The sequence below is a fragment of the Bombyx mandarina genome, chromosome 19 (genome assembly GCF_030267445.1).
Source record: "Bombyx mandarina strain Sakado chromosome 19, ASM3026744v2".
Taxonomy (NCBI): domain Eukaryota; kingdom Metazoa; phylum Arthropoda; class Insecta; order Lepidoptera; family Bombycidae; genus Bombyx; species Bombyx mandarina.
Genome location: NC_143225.1, coordinates 6,622,680 through 6,640,179, shown reverse-complemented (window position 1 = coordinate 6,640,179; position 17,500 = coordinate 6,622,680). Strand labels below are relative to the sequence as shown.

The window sequence follows — 17,500 nt, the reverse complement described above, 5'->3', positions numbered from 1 at the left end:
CTCGGGCGACACACCGTGAGCGGCGCACAGTGTTTTTTTTTTCGTTGTTTACAAGACAGACACAAAGTGAATGCCGCGTAGTGATTTGCGGTCTGATTATTAGATAGCAAATAGGTATGTATGATTACTTCGTGGATCGCATACATGCGGGCCCATATTATGGCGTATCCGCAAGGTAATGGGGCGTTTTTCATATTGACGGTTTTTTTTAATATAGCCTCGTCTCAATCTATAAACTTAAAATACGTCATTCATAAAAATATATGTATATTTTTATAATCTCTGTTCGTCGTAAAATTTAAATTAATTTAAATTTCATTTCACTTTTGTATGTTAAATTCAGATATGGTTGTTTTATTTATTCGCTATCGCTATACATATTGTAAATCAAGATTACTCATGTAAGTATTCATTAAAAGCACATTTTATACATATATGTACATATATGTAGCTGCGGGCTCCCAGTTAGCTCTACAATACACTAACGATATTTTTATTACCTTGGGATCGTTGTTAGAGCTATTTTGATTACCTTGGGATTATTGGGGTTATTGTTCGTGTTATTTATTATCATCAATCAATGAAATTTTTTATTGTAATAATAGCTAACAGTACGCATTTACAACAAAAACATAAGCGTCAATAAAAAATGCCTACAATAAACATTAAATAATGAAAACCATACTCGTATTTTGGCGGTGATTTGATGGATTATTGTACTCAATCGTTTTATTTATTTATTTTGTAGATAAGATGTTCAATTAGTATCATACGATTTAAACTTTAAGAATGAATATTGGATTGAAGTATTCAAAAGCTTATAATAAACTAGACCTTAGTCTGCATGTTGCTATAGATTAAGATACCTTGTTGGAATTTAGCATTAAAGCATAACCGAGCGATACAAGTCAGCAGAGAAAATATAATTTCTTTTAAGGTTATAATAGTCTTCAAATCCATTTAATTTATATCAACAAAATACAGAATTAATTTGAATCGGCTATCTCCAACCAAATTTTAGTTTTCGTGACCTTTTTATGTTTCTGAATTTTAACAAATAATTAGTTATTGATGTATAAAACTGGGATTGATTTATAAAAATGGTTAGCCCATTGACGAATGTTATACATATTTAAAAACAATATTTGAATAGTGACTTATCTTTATTGAATGCAATGTTTTATGTCTATGCTTCTAACAATTGAGGAGTTTGTGAGCATCTGGGGCCAATTCTGGAGGTCGATAAGGTCATAACTTCCCATAAAAATCCACTGTCATCGAAACTGAACCAACATGTAGCCAAAAAATTCCGTATACATACATTCAGCTTTTTCATATAGATGACTAAATATACATACAAAGGTTTACAATTATCAAAGCACATTAAATGTATAAAATGGAAAAAAATCGCATTAAGCATTTTGTAATAAACATGTGGAAATATTTTGGAAAGTGTTTAAATATATTTATTCACAGAGCTCATTAAAAATCTCTACGTACACATGAAAACATTTCAAATGGGTCTCAAATGAATTTACACGACGCTAATTTCGTCTGCACTCTAATTTGAAAATATGCCAATTACCCGTAGTAGTTAAAACACGACCGTTGTTTTAAGCGGTTGGAATTTCAATACGGGGCAATTTCTATAAATCAATTTCACCTTTTTCGTCAACTTAATTTTGCTACCATCGATCTTGTTTATTATTTTTGCTGGAAACCATTGAGAATTCCTTTCATTAAATTGGCCATTATTCTAATGTGTAAAATGCGTTTGAGTCTCGAACTCATAAAATCTTACTCAAGTATTGTAATGAAATATTAATTCTATAGCTAACCCGCACAATTAAACAAAAAGCGTGCAATTCGTTCACAAGTGAAACCTTCAAAGGTATAACTCTTTCTGTTGCAGGCTAAATGCTATCCATAATTAAGAAAAGTAACTGTCTGTAAAGTTTTCACGCCCAAACCACTGAAACCGGCTTAACGACATTCGGTATACATAATATAGTTTGAACACGGGAAAGACTATACCTGACATCCACTGCTGACTCTGACCTCGGATCTATGCGCACGCGATAAGACTTCTAGTCACGAAGACGAAGCGGGCTGAAAACTAGTACACATATATTGTTGTTTCTTTTTCGTTTCATAGAGTTTCCACATGAGTGAAGTTTTCACTTCAGCAGAATACTTTTTGACGTCACCTATTTATGGTTCGTATGAACTCTGATACTTACAACATCAATAGGATTATTAGATATTCTAACCATTATTGTAATAAATAAAATAGGAAAAAAATGATATAGAAAATTTAAATGCGATAAAATATCACATTTTTTTATGAATACGGGCGTGATTCGACGTTGCAATAATTGAAAGAAACGTGTAGACTTTTTTATGATTGAGGGTTTACTGGTAACCCGGAGGCCTTTTCAGTTTCACAAGGGCAGGTAAGCGGTTAAGGGCTCAGCCAGGAGGGGTGGGATTTTCTAACAACTACCCTAACGCCTCCAAGGAACACCTTACGACTCAAGAGGAGCTGCTTCGTGAATGTATTTACTACTGGATCTGAATCACGACCCGCTGAGAAGATCCGACGTTAAGCTCAGCGAGCAGATGCATGGGTTAGGTTGCACGTCGAATTCTTTGTAGAGTTCGATGAGTACGGTTACCCGGGTCCCTACTCCTAGTGATAGAGTTGAAGGCGTCTAATGGAAGGGTTATTGGATCTGATGAATCCGTAAGAACGTGAAGTAGACTACACGTTACAAGTCCTTTCACGATAGTCGTTTGTCTAGCTATTTTTTAGAGCACACGCGTATGTGACGACGGCTTCTCCTAGCTTCTATTGCTACTTCTGTAACGTCTCCATCATCAGTTTCAAGTCATTGCGTATACTTTCTCTCTTTTAATTTTCTATCTAATTTCCACAAGCCTTTCGCCATATCATCTTGAACACTAATGATGTCCACCAGCCTGCCTTGAACACAAACCTGTAAGTTTCTCTTCCAAATATTTTCCTACAATGCTCCGGTCTGCACTTTGAGAAATCCATTAAGCTAATGTAACTGCAACTTTGACTTTATGTATGACCTATGGATGGAGCTATTTACTTAATGAGCTCCCGTAATCATATACCAATCTGGACTATCTATATATATAAAAATGAATTGCTGTTCGTTAGTCTCGCTATAACTCGAGAACGGCTGAACAGATTTGGCTAATTTTGGTCTTTAATTATTTGTGGAGGTCCAGAGAAGGTTTAAAAGGTTAGTTAAATATGAAAATGCTCGGAATTAAATAAAAATAACAATTTTGTTTTTCCTTTGAGGTCTTTTATTTCTCGATTGAGGCACTACGAAGTCTGCCGGGTCAGCTAGTTAAAAATAAATCTCATGTCATTAACATTTTCTCTAGCAGTCCTGGCCAATCACAACGAAGGCGACTGCGATTGTTTTCACAGATGTCAAACGTTAAAATTAGCACTCGAACAATAAACTGCCTTTCAAATCGTAAAATCTAATGGATGCTCAATAAAATATTTCTATAACAATCAACGTGTGCTACTTTTGTTGAAGGTTTTCGCTTTGTTCTTCTTTATAGTTTTAGAAAACAAATTTTTCATTCGTCATTGTTGTAGTCTTAACTAGATTGATTAATTCTTTATATAATAATTTTAAGAAGACGTCGTCAGCAAATTAAAATACCTAAATGCTTGAGTTCTGTGTTCTGTACCAACTGCTGCGAAACTACTTTAAAAAAATATATATATTGGCTCTTAATAACCTTAATAACCGAACTTAAAAAAAATACCATCGACACATTTGGTTATTTTTTATTTATTGCTTAGGTGGGTGGACGAGCTCACGACCCACCTGGTGTTAAGTGGTTACCGGAGCTCATAGACATCTACAACGTAAATGTGGCCACCTACCTGGAGATATGAATTCTAAGGTCTCAGTTTTTACAGTACAACGGCTACCCCACCCTTCAAACCGAATCGCATTACTGCTTTACGGCAGAAAACTCGTGCGGACTCACAAGATATCCTACCACCAGTAATTACGCAAATTATAATTTTTTGGGCTTAGTTTTTATTATACGATGTTATTCCTTCACCGTGGAAGTCAATCGTGAACATTTGTTATGTAGACATTTCATTAGAAAAATTGGTACTTGCCTGCCGGATTCGAACACCGGTGCATTGCAAGATACGAATGCACTGGACGTGTTATCCTTTAGACCACGGCGACGACAAAAAATATGGGTTGATCTATCTATAACAATCCTTTTTCGATTCACCCGTTTTGTAAATTGACAATTATAATAAAATTAGGTTCTTTTATTTGTTAAGCCATTTTTAGAACGCTTGGGATCTTCACAAGGGCGTGAGAGACAGAACAAAAAAATCGAACTCACAATTAATCACTTTATTTCAAGCGCTTACAGAAATATGTGTTATTTAGTTACAATCGTCATTAACATGCCTTTGAGATGGTAGCCGTATTGAATTTCCATGCTGAAGATGATTGATTTATGAGCGAGAATACGACGACCAGGTCAACCGGTTATGCAAATAAGCTAAATTACGAAACCTCTATCGAGGAAACTAACATTATTTCAAATTACATTGCAAGTTTTTGCGACGCCAATCCTGAGTCGGTCTTTTCGCTGTTTATCTGTATATTAATACGTGAAGCAAAAATTTTGTATCCCTTTTTACGAAAACTGCGCGGACGGAGGAGTATGATATTTTCCACACATAGAGAATATAGAGAAGAAGTGTACAATGCTAATATTTTTTTAAAATAATGCATAAAAGATACATTAAATCAATAAAGAAAACATTACACACACTACATACCATTTATTTGACGCACACACGCATGCATACTATTTATTGTCAAACTTTTGTTCTTGACGTCTGTTGTCAAATTGAGAATAGATTAAATATTGTTTGTCTTTGTTATTTATATTATTTATAGTGTATTTTTTATAGTGTAGTCTTGGCGAAATTTGTGATTATAAATATAAGTATAAAATACAATCATAATAGTGTACAAACTTACAATTCCAATTAATTATAGTCGAATTTCGACTACTGTGGGACCCCTAGTTTATAGATATTCATTTCATTAAATAAATTTACTAAAATATAATGTATGATTAATTAATACTTTAAAATTTTTAATTAAATAAATGTCGCCGTTGACAGACCGTCATTAACATTAGAAACTTGAACGGACTTTTTGGCGGGAACGCGAGGAGTGAAGTTGTGTGATTTGTATTATTTTGTCTATTTAGTGTTTCTTCAGGCTTAAATGTGTAATAACGGTGGTTTATAAACTGTTTAATATCTGTGAAAGTGCACAAATGTGGGAATATGAAACAAAGCCGCTGGAAATAACTTCACAGGATCCTCCAAAAAGTCCACTGAAAAAATCTCAGTTAATGACCACCATTTTACTGAGATTATATTTCATCCCATATCATCCCATCTCATTTCATTTCATCCCAGTTGATTAATGTTTCAAATTAATCATCTTCATTTCATTTCAAAGGTCTTAGTTACCAGGTCATAAAATCTTATAAAAAAAAGAGAGACTTGAACGTCAAGAAATTGTAGAATCCGAACTTGTGACCCGTCTGTTATCAGGTACAGAGATAATAAATACTGCTCGGTCAGGACTGATTCAAAGATGCAATTAATATAAATGTCACGAATACAACATGAAGCGAGCTTCTGTTTAATTTTATTGAAACAAAATTGCAATTGTTTGCAAAATTGTTAGAGAAACTTATTCGAAGTAAATTTGTTATACGCTTTGCTTACAATGTTACGATTTGTTAAATTTATATTAGGATATACTCTGTATTTTATAGAATCATTTGAACATCACGATCTTTAGTTAGAAAATGTGTTGTGATAAACGTTCACAGACCTTAAAGCAGGCTCAATTTTTGCGAGTTTCATTTTTACTACACGATATTATTCTTTCATTGTAGTAAGCATTCGTGAGCGTGAATCAAGGACATATTTGATTAGAAAAATTTGTAGTTGTCTCGGGGGTTTGAGCATCGGTATAGTCGCATCGGTAGGCAGCGGCTTGGTTCTGCCCCTGGCATTGCTGAAGTCCATAGGCGACGGTAACCACTCACCATCAGGTGTGCCGCATGCGCGTCTGCCTACAAGGACAATAAAAAAAAACATCGCTCAATATCACCAGTACGACGGCCGTATTATCCTTTAGGACGTGTAGCTTTTGCTCATATACGCAATTCTGAACTATTCAACTGACCGGTCACTGTCCTCGCCGAAACCATCGCTTGCGACGAAGGGCTCGACGAGTAAATTAACTCATAGACACAGCCCATCGAGTTTCTCGCAGGATCTTCTCAGTGGGTCGCGTTTCCGATCTGTTGGTAGATTCTGCGAAGCACTGCTCTTGTTAGGGTCAGTGTTAGCAACACTTCCGGTTTGAGTCCCGTGAGCTTACCTACACGTTAAGGCGAAGCTGAAATAGCCTCTCAAGGTTTGGGATACTTAACGACGGAGGGAAACTGGAGTCACCAGTTTGTAGGTATACGACAAAGGGCAGATCTTCCTCCGAGAGGGTGATATTTGCTCGGTAGACCGGTGGTCCGAATGTTGTTGTTCGGAACTTGTATATATGCAAGCTTATCTTGAAAATGTCGTAAGCGAGATTAAGGCATCTGTCAAATATCTTGCGTTGTATGATGACTACCTAGTACTGCCACAAAAGCTATCAGCATAGGTAGGAAAAAAAAAGAAGGTTCAACTGAATGTCATGAAAATTCGCATAGTTTTTGTACTATAAACGCACGATCAAGAAATCTATGTTTTACACATAATTAGCGATATCAACATCGGTGTTGTCGCACTCGTGTGTACCAAATAAACAAATCAGGAATAACGGTGAATATTGATTTATTCCGGTGGCATTGTTTTGAGAATGCGCTTAAACTGTACTGTTAGAGTGCTGTAGTATCACAGCTTGCATACAAATGTAAATGGCGTTCGTTTTTCCATTCCTTATGTTCGGAATGAAAAGCTTTCAGTGCAAAGACGACGTCCAGCAGGTCACGAGAAGCTGTATTTTTAATACGCTTTTATTAGCTTCAGACATATGCATGTTTGTAACGGAATCTTTGAACATGATTTTGACCCCCTTCAAAACGTCGGATTAACTCGAAATTTGGTGTACCTACTTATTAAGAAGCAATGACAATTCAATATTAAAAAAATAAATAAAAAATACAAATCTACAAAGCCACTAAATTATTTAATTACTATTTTTTTTTGATTCCGGAAACAAAGCCAAATGATTTCTTCTCTGATGTCTGAGACAATTGTGCAGTGTATGATAGGGATTATTTAAATTCATATTATGATGCCTGATGAAGGTCTAATAAAAGACCGAAACGTTGCTAAAATAATAATGTAATTTGTTATAATAGTCCTATCTTGTCCACATTCCTGAGATACACGAAAAATATTTTATAATAATTATGGACGACAATATTGATAATAATAAATAAAAAAATTGAAATTCAAGTAAAAAATGAAAAATAAATAACAGTTTAAAAAAACTAACAAAATACGCTTTTATAGCAAATAAAATCGAGAAATGTAACGCTTCCGTTTTCTTACCACGGAAAAATTACAAATTTCAAACGCGTATGTACAAGCATTCTCGTTAATAATACGACAGCCTCCAGAACGTATCTCAAAGATAATTAAATTTATTAACACATAAAACAGATCGTCCACGACCAGGTTTGTTATGAAAGTTGATGTCTTGATCTATTTTCGGACGGCCCATGTAAATCAATTTCCCGGTTTACACATATTTTGATTGAGTTCCGCTATACAAAAAACATTAATTAAATATTTTTTTAAACGTGAATTTTCAATACATATTCTCTTTCAAGAAAACAAACATAAGCACGGTTTTCTCGATAAAGTAACCTTACAATGTATACTATGTACAATATGGTAAATAAACAATTCTTGCAATCGATTGAACATTGCTTGTTTAATATTTAATGAGAAAAATGACAGTTGCTAATAATGTAAATTGTCATTTATAACTTATTTAATAGTCGTGTACTTAACCGATTGGTCCATAACAAGGAGTTTAAACTGAAATTACAATAAAATATAATTAAAATATATAAACAAATAAACCCAAAAGACTGTGTAGGGGTTAGCTGAGATATTTGCTTGGAGTCTTGTACGATACTTCGGTATTAGCACCTATATACCCAAAATGAGATAGGCAGTGCTATTGCTATTGTACACTAACAACAGCAATACCAAAGTAATAAAAATACTTAAAATGATTATTTGTCGAGCCTGTAATGATTTAGATAACATAAAATAATACGTAGAATTCACTTAAACAAGAAACTGGTATACAAATAACAAATTATATTTTTTTATTATGAAAAATATATGATTTTCTTAGCTTGTTACATTTTAATATTATTCCGCTTTCGTTAGGTAAACATAAATTACAATTGTAAACCAACCAACAATGTGTATAAACAATATTTAGCACTAAACCATTATATGGGACATGACATAAAACTGTTTTGCAAGAGAACGTACATAATATAATCCAATAAGGAAAATAATTTTAAAATATTTTTAATGTGTTCAGTTTACGAATGCAGTACATGTGCGAAATAAAATACGACATGCACCAATACTTATGTATTCAAAGTCACAATCCACATCATAGAGCCAAGTAACGTTGTGACGTAAAATACCCAAAAGGTAAAAAGTAGAATCGTGTCTAAAAATTAAAAAAAGAATCCACATAATCTCCACATCACATTTATTCTAATCTACAGTACATGTCCGTTTTGTACTTTTCGTGTTCTTTATTCAACCCACGTTCTTTTTTTTTTATCTCGCAACATCGCTTGCTTATAAGATTTCCCTTTGACCTCTAAGTACTTTTACAAATCACGTTCGTATGTACAGAAATTTATTTGTAGGTTTACTTGGAAACGTGCTAATATTTAACCAAAGACGTTATGTAAACCTTCGTGGAGTTTTATTTTCATTTCTCGTCAGAAAGATATTCGATTTCGAAACATTTATTTTCTCAACGCGAACTTAACATTCCACTTAAGTAATAATATCACTGTAGGTACCGATAACATGTTTTCACTTTATCCGTATTAATATTACTGGAAACAATCAAGTTTTTCGAGACGAAATCGTTCTAATTATTTTACACAGAGAATCTAAATAAACTGTTTTTTTTTTCGTTTCGCGCCAAAATACAATCAGATAGGTTAATGAATATTTATAATCAGATAAATTAAATGCACACGTGAATACCTGATAGTACCAAAGAAGCTACTCATAAATGGCCAAGAATTCTAGCTATGAGTTGTAATTCAACTATAGTGGTACGTGCCCGATTTCGACTCCGAAAAATTGACACGTATGGTACAAATGCAAAAGTTTTCTAATTCGTTAATACACATTTTACACTAAATAATACTCATATATAAGATCAGATAATCAAGAGTTCTGGATTCAAATTCACACGTACGCACCCTACCATAGACATCAAGTTAATCGTTTGGGTTGAATAAAGATTAGTTTAACAAGTGCACAGCCGTCATTAGACTTTTAATAAGTATTTTTAGTAAAAATAGTAGTAAAGCATTAGTGCAGTGTTAGCTTGAATTAGTGTCTCTTCTCACACGAACATAAGGGCTTTGTTGTTTCGTCTTGAATCTCGAATCTAGAAAATGGGAATGTTGCAGACTTGAACTACAGAGAGAGACAGACAAGTGATTCGTGTCTGTGAGATCTTCAGTATTCTCCAACAAAGTTCCGAGCGAGAAGAGCGTTTTCCCAATTAGCAGTTGGCGCGAAATTCACAAACTCATATTTTACTTTGCCGTTCGTTTTTCAAACCCATCGTTTGTTTTTTAATGTTAGCAACATTTAGTTTTTTCGTAACGGCCATCATGTGGGAGATTTACAAAATGGCCGCCAAAATGCTAAAACTTGCAAAATCAAGCGTGCGCAACGTTGATCAAAGTAAAAAAATGTTATTTGGAAATCTCATATATAGACATACTATTTCTATGCTTTGGGTATTGATCATGTTTCCACGCTGCGTATTTGATAATCGCGACTGTGATTTACGCTTTTTTCAACAGCAAAAGCATTAAATACTGTAAATGTATGGAATTGTGTCGTTGTTTTAGAATCGTGGGAATAGATATCAATACCATAGCGTAAAAAGTATGCCGTTGCGTAATACGGGAAAACTGAAGACAACAATAACAATTATTATTGTGACATATCAGTTACCTGATTCCTTAACATAGAGGATGTTGTTATTGTGTAACCGGACGCGTAATAAGTCCCGTTTATTTTATAGAAGTCGCTCTGGAAAAAAAAAAAGAAATGTTTGCATTCACTATTACTCAATTGTAGTCTTTAATTTCTACCCACCACCGAGTAAGCACGCATCAAAATTGTGTTACACTAACTATTATAAACTTTTTAAACAACAGTTTTTTAGATGTTTTAGTTTTTTTTGTTTAAAGTTTAAAAAAATGGATTGATTATGTCCAAAAAAGTTTTTATTTATTTATCCAGTTTCCGGCCACAATATCAAAACTAATTGTTTCATTGAAAGCCTTCATCCTGTAATTTCATGATTTGAACTAAAGTTAATGTCAATATAGATAAAATAACACAAATTAAAATTGTCGTAGAAGGATGACAGCCCATCCATAAGTTATTACCTACAATTACACTGTTGTGTCATACAGATTTTATTGGCTTTTAAAATTGAATTCGTTTATGTCAAGCTACAGCTATATTTTCTACAATGTATATTGTTTTTTAAATGAACAACAAAATGGATGATTTAACATACTTCCACTTTTTGTGAAATAAAATATGGATTTTTGAAAATACCGTAATGTATGTATTTAAATATATTTTTTTAAGTTTCATGTTTATTCACACGTTACGAAGACTGTGAATTATTATTATGGATTAAAAAATGAGAAATGCTCAAATTTTTAAGTCAATGCATTTGACATAATGATGTAAAATCAATGTTTCATTTATTCTCATACTTAAGTCGTATCTACTTTATTTTACTGACATTTTGACAAATGACGGCTACTTGATGATAAGATTATGTCAACGACACCCAGGACCCTGTAATCTTGAATGTGATCGAGAAAAATCCCAGTGACTTTATCAAACGTCAAATGGTAAAGATAATTTTTGACAAAATAACGAATGTTTCCAAAATTCACTATATGGCGTAGGAGAATCGCTGCTGGAGCCAAAGTCAAACCTCTGTTGGATATTTAACATTTTGAGGCTGAGGTTTTTCACAATGTAAAGTGTTAATACAAAGGCCGGCTGACTGCGCGGTGCCGGTAGATGCGCCAATTTTTTTAATGCCTTTGATTAGTTAATCTTAGTACAACTTTGGTAAAATTAATTGTATTTAAACCAAATCACCGAACATATTTGTTAAATTAACAAATGTGTTCTTAAATGGTTGACTGGCGAGCGTTGTACTCTTTACTCGTGAAATATTCAAATTTTAGCAACGGCTTTTTATTTATTAGACGTCCCAATATGACACGTCGGTGACTTTTTGGTGCATCCATTGACAATCGATTGACAAAAATACAATCTAGATAGAGGAAAAAATACGATAATTAGATCATTATGAGGAATTAGATGAATATTGCCTACGACCAGGACGACTTTTTTTTTAATTGATAGAAAAAGCACAGATAAAATTTTCAGTTGTATTAAGATGAATCTGACATAGAGTTTATCAACGTATGCTTATTAGAGATATTTCTTGAAGCATTAACCTCCAAATGCTCATTGCGAATCGCCGTACCTATTACTTGCTAATTGTAAAATTACAAGAACTTTTCTAAATGATATCAATCATAAACATTCTTCCGATTTATAAAGCATAAGTAATTTGTTAATAATAGTGCCATTTGTAAATAATTATTAAGCAACGAGGGTTTATTGGCTTAAATAATTTCATTGAACATCCAATCCAGTTCCAATTTGATAAATGCTAAAGATAAAAATTTGGTCAAGCCATTTTAATTTGATATTTAATAAAATTACTATAACTCACCTCCTGATAAAATACCCTCTTCGAGTTGTATGTGAGGTTGTACTGTTGATCCGCCACCATCAGCAGAATGGTAAAGGGCAGTAAAAACGCTGCAGCAGCTAAGAACGCGACGCACCTTCCCAAACGCATCATGCTAACGTTACGACGACCCATGGTCATGATTAAAAAATAACAAAAATCACTTCACTGTTCTATTGTATCTATGACTTTTTTTTTCATTGTATTTAATAATAATTTATCACTGTCGGTCGAGAATCTTTATATTTTTTTCTGTAAATATTTTGAAAGTCACATTATTCGATATAAAGCACACAGACTAAGATTCATTCGTAAGCGATCATCAAGAAGTACTATTAATTAACTTAGACATTTAGAAAAGACAATTTATTGAAGTTATAGTTAAACGAATGTGAGCGCGGTAGTTTGTACACGGTTTTAAAATTAGCATCTCATTTTGTTTCGCAACAAATTTGAATGGCACATCCTTAAAAGTTAGCTTACATTTTTAGAGATGCATTGAAATAGTTCAATGCATTTTTTAAAATCGCATCAAAGCTAATTTAACTACTATTTATATATATTTTTTTATTGCTTAGATGGGTGGACGAGCTCACAGCCCATCTGGTTTAAAGTGGTTACTGGAGCCCATAGACATCCACATCGTAAATGCGCCACCCACCTTGAGATATAAGTTCTAAGGTCTCGAGTATAGTTACAACGGCTGCCCCACCCTTCAAACCGAAACGCATTACTGCTTCACGGCGCAGGGTGGTGGTACCCACCCGCGCTGACTCACAAGAAGTCCTACCACCAGTAATTACGCAAATTATAATTTTGCGAGTTTCATTATTATTACACGATTAACAATTCCTTCACCGTGGAAGTCAATCGTGAATCGTTTATCTATGAGTAGGAATAATTTAGCACAAACGCACGTTTGAAATTCGCCAATTTTGTTGTAAAACATATCAACGCTTGAAAGGCAAACGTGACTAAGCGACAATGCGTGAACTTTACAGTAGACTAATTTAAAGTTGAAATACCTGAAAACAAAATTTATTTTAACGAATCTAGCTGTAGTAGAATCTAGCTAGTAGCTGTAGGATTGAAATGATTTTAATAGATCTATAAATTTTTTTTTTTTGCGCATCGAATATTGTTATTGCCTATCATTTATGTACAAAGCAGTTATTGTCGCTTAGTCACGTTTGCCTTTCAAGTGTCGATATAGTAACGTCGAGAGACATTGTTTTTCTTGTAAATTTTAGTACTATTATCGAAACACACTTGAAATTAAGCCACCCGCAAGCTAGTTAGGCGCTACGAGCTTTATGTTATCATTCAATTGCCGACTTTTTTGATTGCCCACTTGAATCGTATTCATGTTATATGCATTACGATTATCCGACAGTGATAACATGATTACTAACAAGATAAAAGTTTTATTAAGCGTTTTAATGAGGAGAGTGATCATTTCGTTAATACAGTTAATGAATACAACAATAACAGAGATTAACGGATATTTCGAGCAAAAAGTGCACATGTTTGAATGGGAAAATTATCAAAATTAATTTTTGGACATGAAAAGTTTAAAGATTTTATCTTAACGAGAGTCTGGTATTTGTAGCGGTCTCGATTACTATTTATCGCAAGCAGTGCTTAGAGTTAATAAATCCCTTTACGATAAAAAATGAAGGACGTCTTGTTTATGGTACGTTTTTTTGTGGTTCTACTTTACATTGAAGTGTTAATGTACTTAAAAAATCATTAGTGATAATCGAATGTCAGTCCATTAATATTATAGATACTTTTTAAGATGGTTGCTAAATTTCAAGATCTACTTGAGCCGAGGGCGGCCACTTTTGTTAAATGATGTGAAACTTCCAATTTATTGATAGCTAGCTTTTGCCCGCGACTTCGTCCGCGTGGAATAGTTACTTTAGCATAACGCTAAATTTTACCCGCCTGTTCATTTACGTAGAAAGTGAAAATATTTTTGAATAGTATAATGTTAAGGAGCTATTTGTGGTACCCAAATCACGCTTTCTAGTCGTTCCTAAAAAGAGGAAGATATCAACTCGACCACAATTTTTTTATTGGAACGAAGTTCCTTACGGCAGGCTTGGAGGGGATAGGGATTTTGCTGCGCGACCGAACTGAAAAAAGTGTGATAGTAAAACCGTAAGAAAAATCCGTGGAAAAAATCCGTGGAAAAAAGTGCGTGGAATAAAACCGTTAAATGAGACGTGCGCAGGCGCGACAGTCGCATACACAAGCGAGTAGTGTATAATACCTTTCTCTTTCTTTTCGTTCTCTCATCCATTCTCTTTCTATTTTACGTAATTTATTATTTCCTAAAATACTGAATTTCCTAAATACTTTCCTATACTTAAATAAAAACGAATCAGCAAAATTTAAGAGAAAAATCAAGAAAACCTACATAAAATTGAGCACGATTTTTTTTGCAAATTGTGTCGATTCTACATTAGCCGAAGGAACTTCGTTCCTACCTGGTGTCCCACGACACCACATTTATAATTTTTTATCTATGTATGTTCACCGATTTCTCGAGAATGCTTGAACCGATTCTGATAATTCTTTTTTCTTTTTTTTGTTCGAAAGGATTGACTTCCCATATGGTCCTGTAATCATCAAGATCAGGATTAGATGGTGGGATCCTGGAGAAATCTAGAAAAATCTACTACCTAAACTAAGCCGAGTCAAGAACTCGAGATAAAACTTAATAATATAATATGATGCCAAAATAGTGTATAGTGTAGATAATACTGAGCAAGAAAGTTTTTTGATAATAACAACAACAATAAATAATAATAGATTAACCAAAACATGCAACGCTTTATCAATGTAAACATTTATAGTCCAAACACTTAATAAAATCATGTAAGCGATTTTTATTGGCCAAGTATAGATTCTTATCAAGAATGATCAAAAGATCGTCAGGGGTCAAAGTTTTGGGCATTAATCTGACAAGGTTAAAAACTGTAAGATAAGAGTTCGCACGGGTCGCGTTGCTACTAGTAGTAGTACCGTGCTTAAAATGATTGCAAAGCATTCGTTCGTTCCAGTTTAAAGATACGAAAGAAACCATTAATAATTCGATTTAGAGCTTCGATATCATGGTTCTAGTGAGGAAGCAATTTAACACAATACAATCAGAAGTGAACTCGGCACTTTTATCAAACAAAATCGGACAGAAGACGATGATGCAATTTGTTACATAGCAATCACCAATTTGATGACGTACCAACATGCTTTATAGTTGTACCGATTTTAAAATATTACTTCACGCTATAATAATAACAACTAAATTCGTTTGAGTTCTAAAATTAGACAGCGGATGTCGACCGTTGACTGCGACAATTTTCATTAAGGTCCATCATCTAACATTACAGCTGTAAAAATTACTCATCAGCCTGTGGATAAATATACAGTACAACATTTAAATCTTTTTTGGCCCTTTTATTTATTTATTTTCAAAGACAAGTAAGTGTAACATTACATAACAACACAGATTTTGCGAAAAAGATTTTTCAAGTTGTATTTTTTAAAAATGTAGCCGTGACTAGTAATTATAGCTGTAGCTATCATTATTAGAAGATATTTGTCAGAAATATGAATGGCGCTAACGAATTATTCGAGATAAGTTAGCATGATAAACAAGTTCGGAACAACAATATTCAGATCGTCGGTCTACCAAGTAACACCAGCACTCGATGGATAAACTCTGAATCATTCCCCAAAACTTAAGTGCTAGCAATAAGATAGGGGTTTATGTCACATTATGTAAAAGTTACATATTATTGCTGTCAAAATTGTCAATTTTCATATATGTATTGTTTAAATGTTCTGTTCCATGTCTCTCCTACCGTAGCCTTCTTTGGCTATTTTCGCCACTTTTCGGGCCCTAATACCGAATGTTGTTGTAACAAGATTTGTGAGTTGCGTCACTAGTACATATAAGAGATCCATCATTACGACTTTCCGACATTACCACTTTCGGAAAGTCGTGAAATGAAAGACAAGATTCCTTGTTTGTTATATAGATAATGTGAATTGCAGAAGGTATGGTTCTTATGCTTACGGGCACTCCTGATGCTTGCTTCATCATAATACAGTCAAACCTGGGTAAGTGAGAACTGGATAAGTGAGAAAACTCTATAAGTGAGAGTAATAGCCAGGACCCGTCATTTTAAGCTCCTAAAACCTCTATTAGCGAGAAACAGAAACCTCTGTAAGAGAGAGTCGTTTTTCCCTCATGAACCTCTGTAAGTCAGACTGCTACTTATCTATACCTCTATAAGCGACAGTCAAGATTATTTATTTATATTATTTAGGAGGAACAAATGACAAAACAAATTATAAATTTAACATCTGCTATTTTATGACTTATTTTTAACTTTCGTGGAACTTCCTACCATTGTTTTTGTATTGTTTTCTCGTCAATATTGAACCTATTCTATTTCGTGGATCTAAATAACGTTTTTATTTTATCGCATTCTTTTCGAATGGACACGTGTGCCTGTGTACCGTCCTGTTTGTCGGACTTACTCAGTTTATCTTAATTAATTACGAAGGAAAGTTCTGTTCTGCATCATGTCAAAACGGAAAATTAAAGTACTGTTATTAAGTGATAAACTTAAAATAGTGATTGCGTTTGAATCCGGAAAATCGCGAAATGACATTCAGAGGGTGCATTAGCGAGAAACTCGGGTTAGTGAGAAACCTCTATAAGCGAGAATGAGATTGTGCTTCCTTGAACTCTCGCTTATCCAGGTTTGACTGTATTTAACATAATACTTGCATGCATACATGCGTACTGAAAGCACCCGTGATCCCCATGTACACAAAAGCTTAGGTGTGCATCTCTTTACCACTCGCCACAACTTCTATTATTGTTAACATAAAAGTTTGTTTACAAGTTCCCAAACAAATAGAATTTCTTTAAAATCCGTCCAATAGTTTCTGTGCAATACCCGAACGAACAAATACACAGAAAAAGTCAGTTAGAATCAGATTAGACTTTAATACTACATCTATGGGATTTAATAATCATAATAACAATCATTTATTTCAGACCATCCTTTTGCCCATATATTAAAATACAATTTGGAGAAATTTTTGAAATTAAATTTTGGAAACTTTGGATATTTGGAGTTTGGTAATTTATATACATCTTTAATGTACTGACTTTCCTGTTACAAACTAAAAGAGTGAGTTTTGTATTAAAGACCTTAGATTTTTTTATCAATTTATAATCTCTCTTGGCTTATTTTAAAGTAACTGTTCTAGCG

General features: G+C 33.7%; 1 protein-coding gene across 3 annotated transcripts in view; it reads right to left on the bottom strand.

Moving 5' to 3' along the window:
• Positions 1 to 17,500, bottom strand: part of LOC114241286 (carbohydrate sulfotransferase 11) — a 76,149-nt gene that overhangs the window by 43,809 nt on the left and 14,840 nt on the right. For 2 of the 3 annotated variants that reach the window (XM_089735151.1, XM_089735152.1), the window contains exons 2-3: positions 12,189 to 12,458; positions 10,367 to 10,444 (exon numbers count right to left, since the gene is read on the bottom strand). In XM_089735151.1, coding sequence (XP_089591277.1) covers positions 10,367 to 10,444; positions 12,189 to 12,347 — 237 coding nt within the window. In that variant the 5' untranslated portion in view covers positions 12,348 to 12,458. The remainder of the gene's footprint in view (positions 1 to 10,366; positions 10,445 to 12,188; positions 12,459 to 17,500) is intronic. The other variant, XM_089735153.1, reaches the window with a different exon arrangement.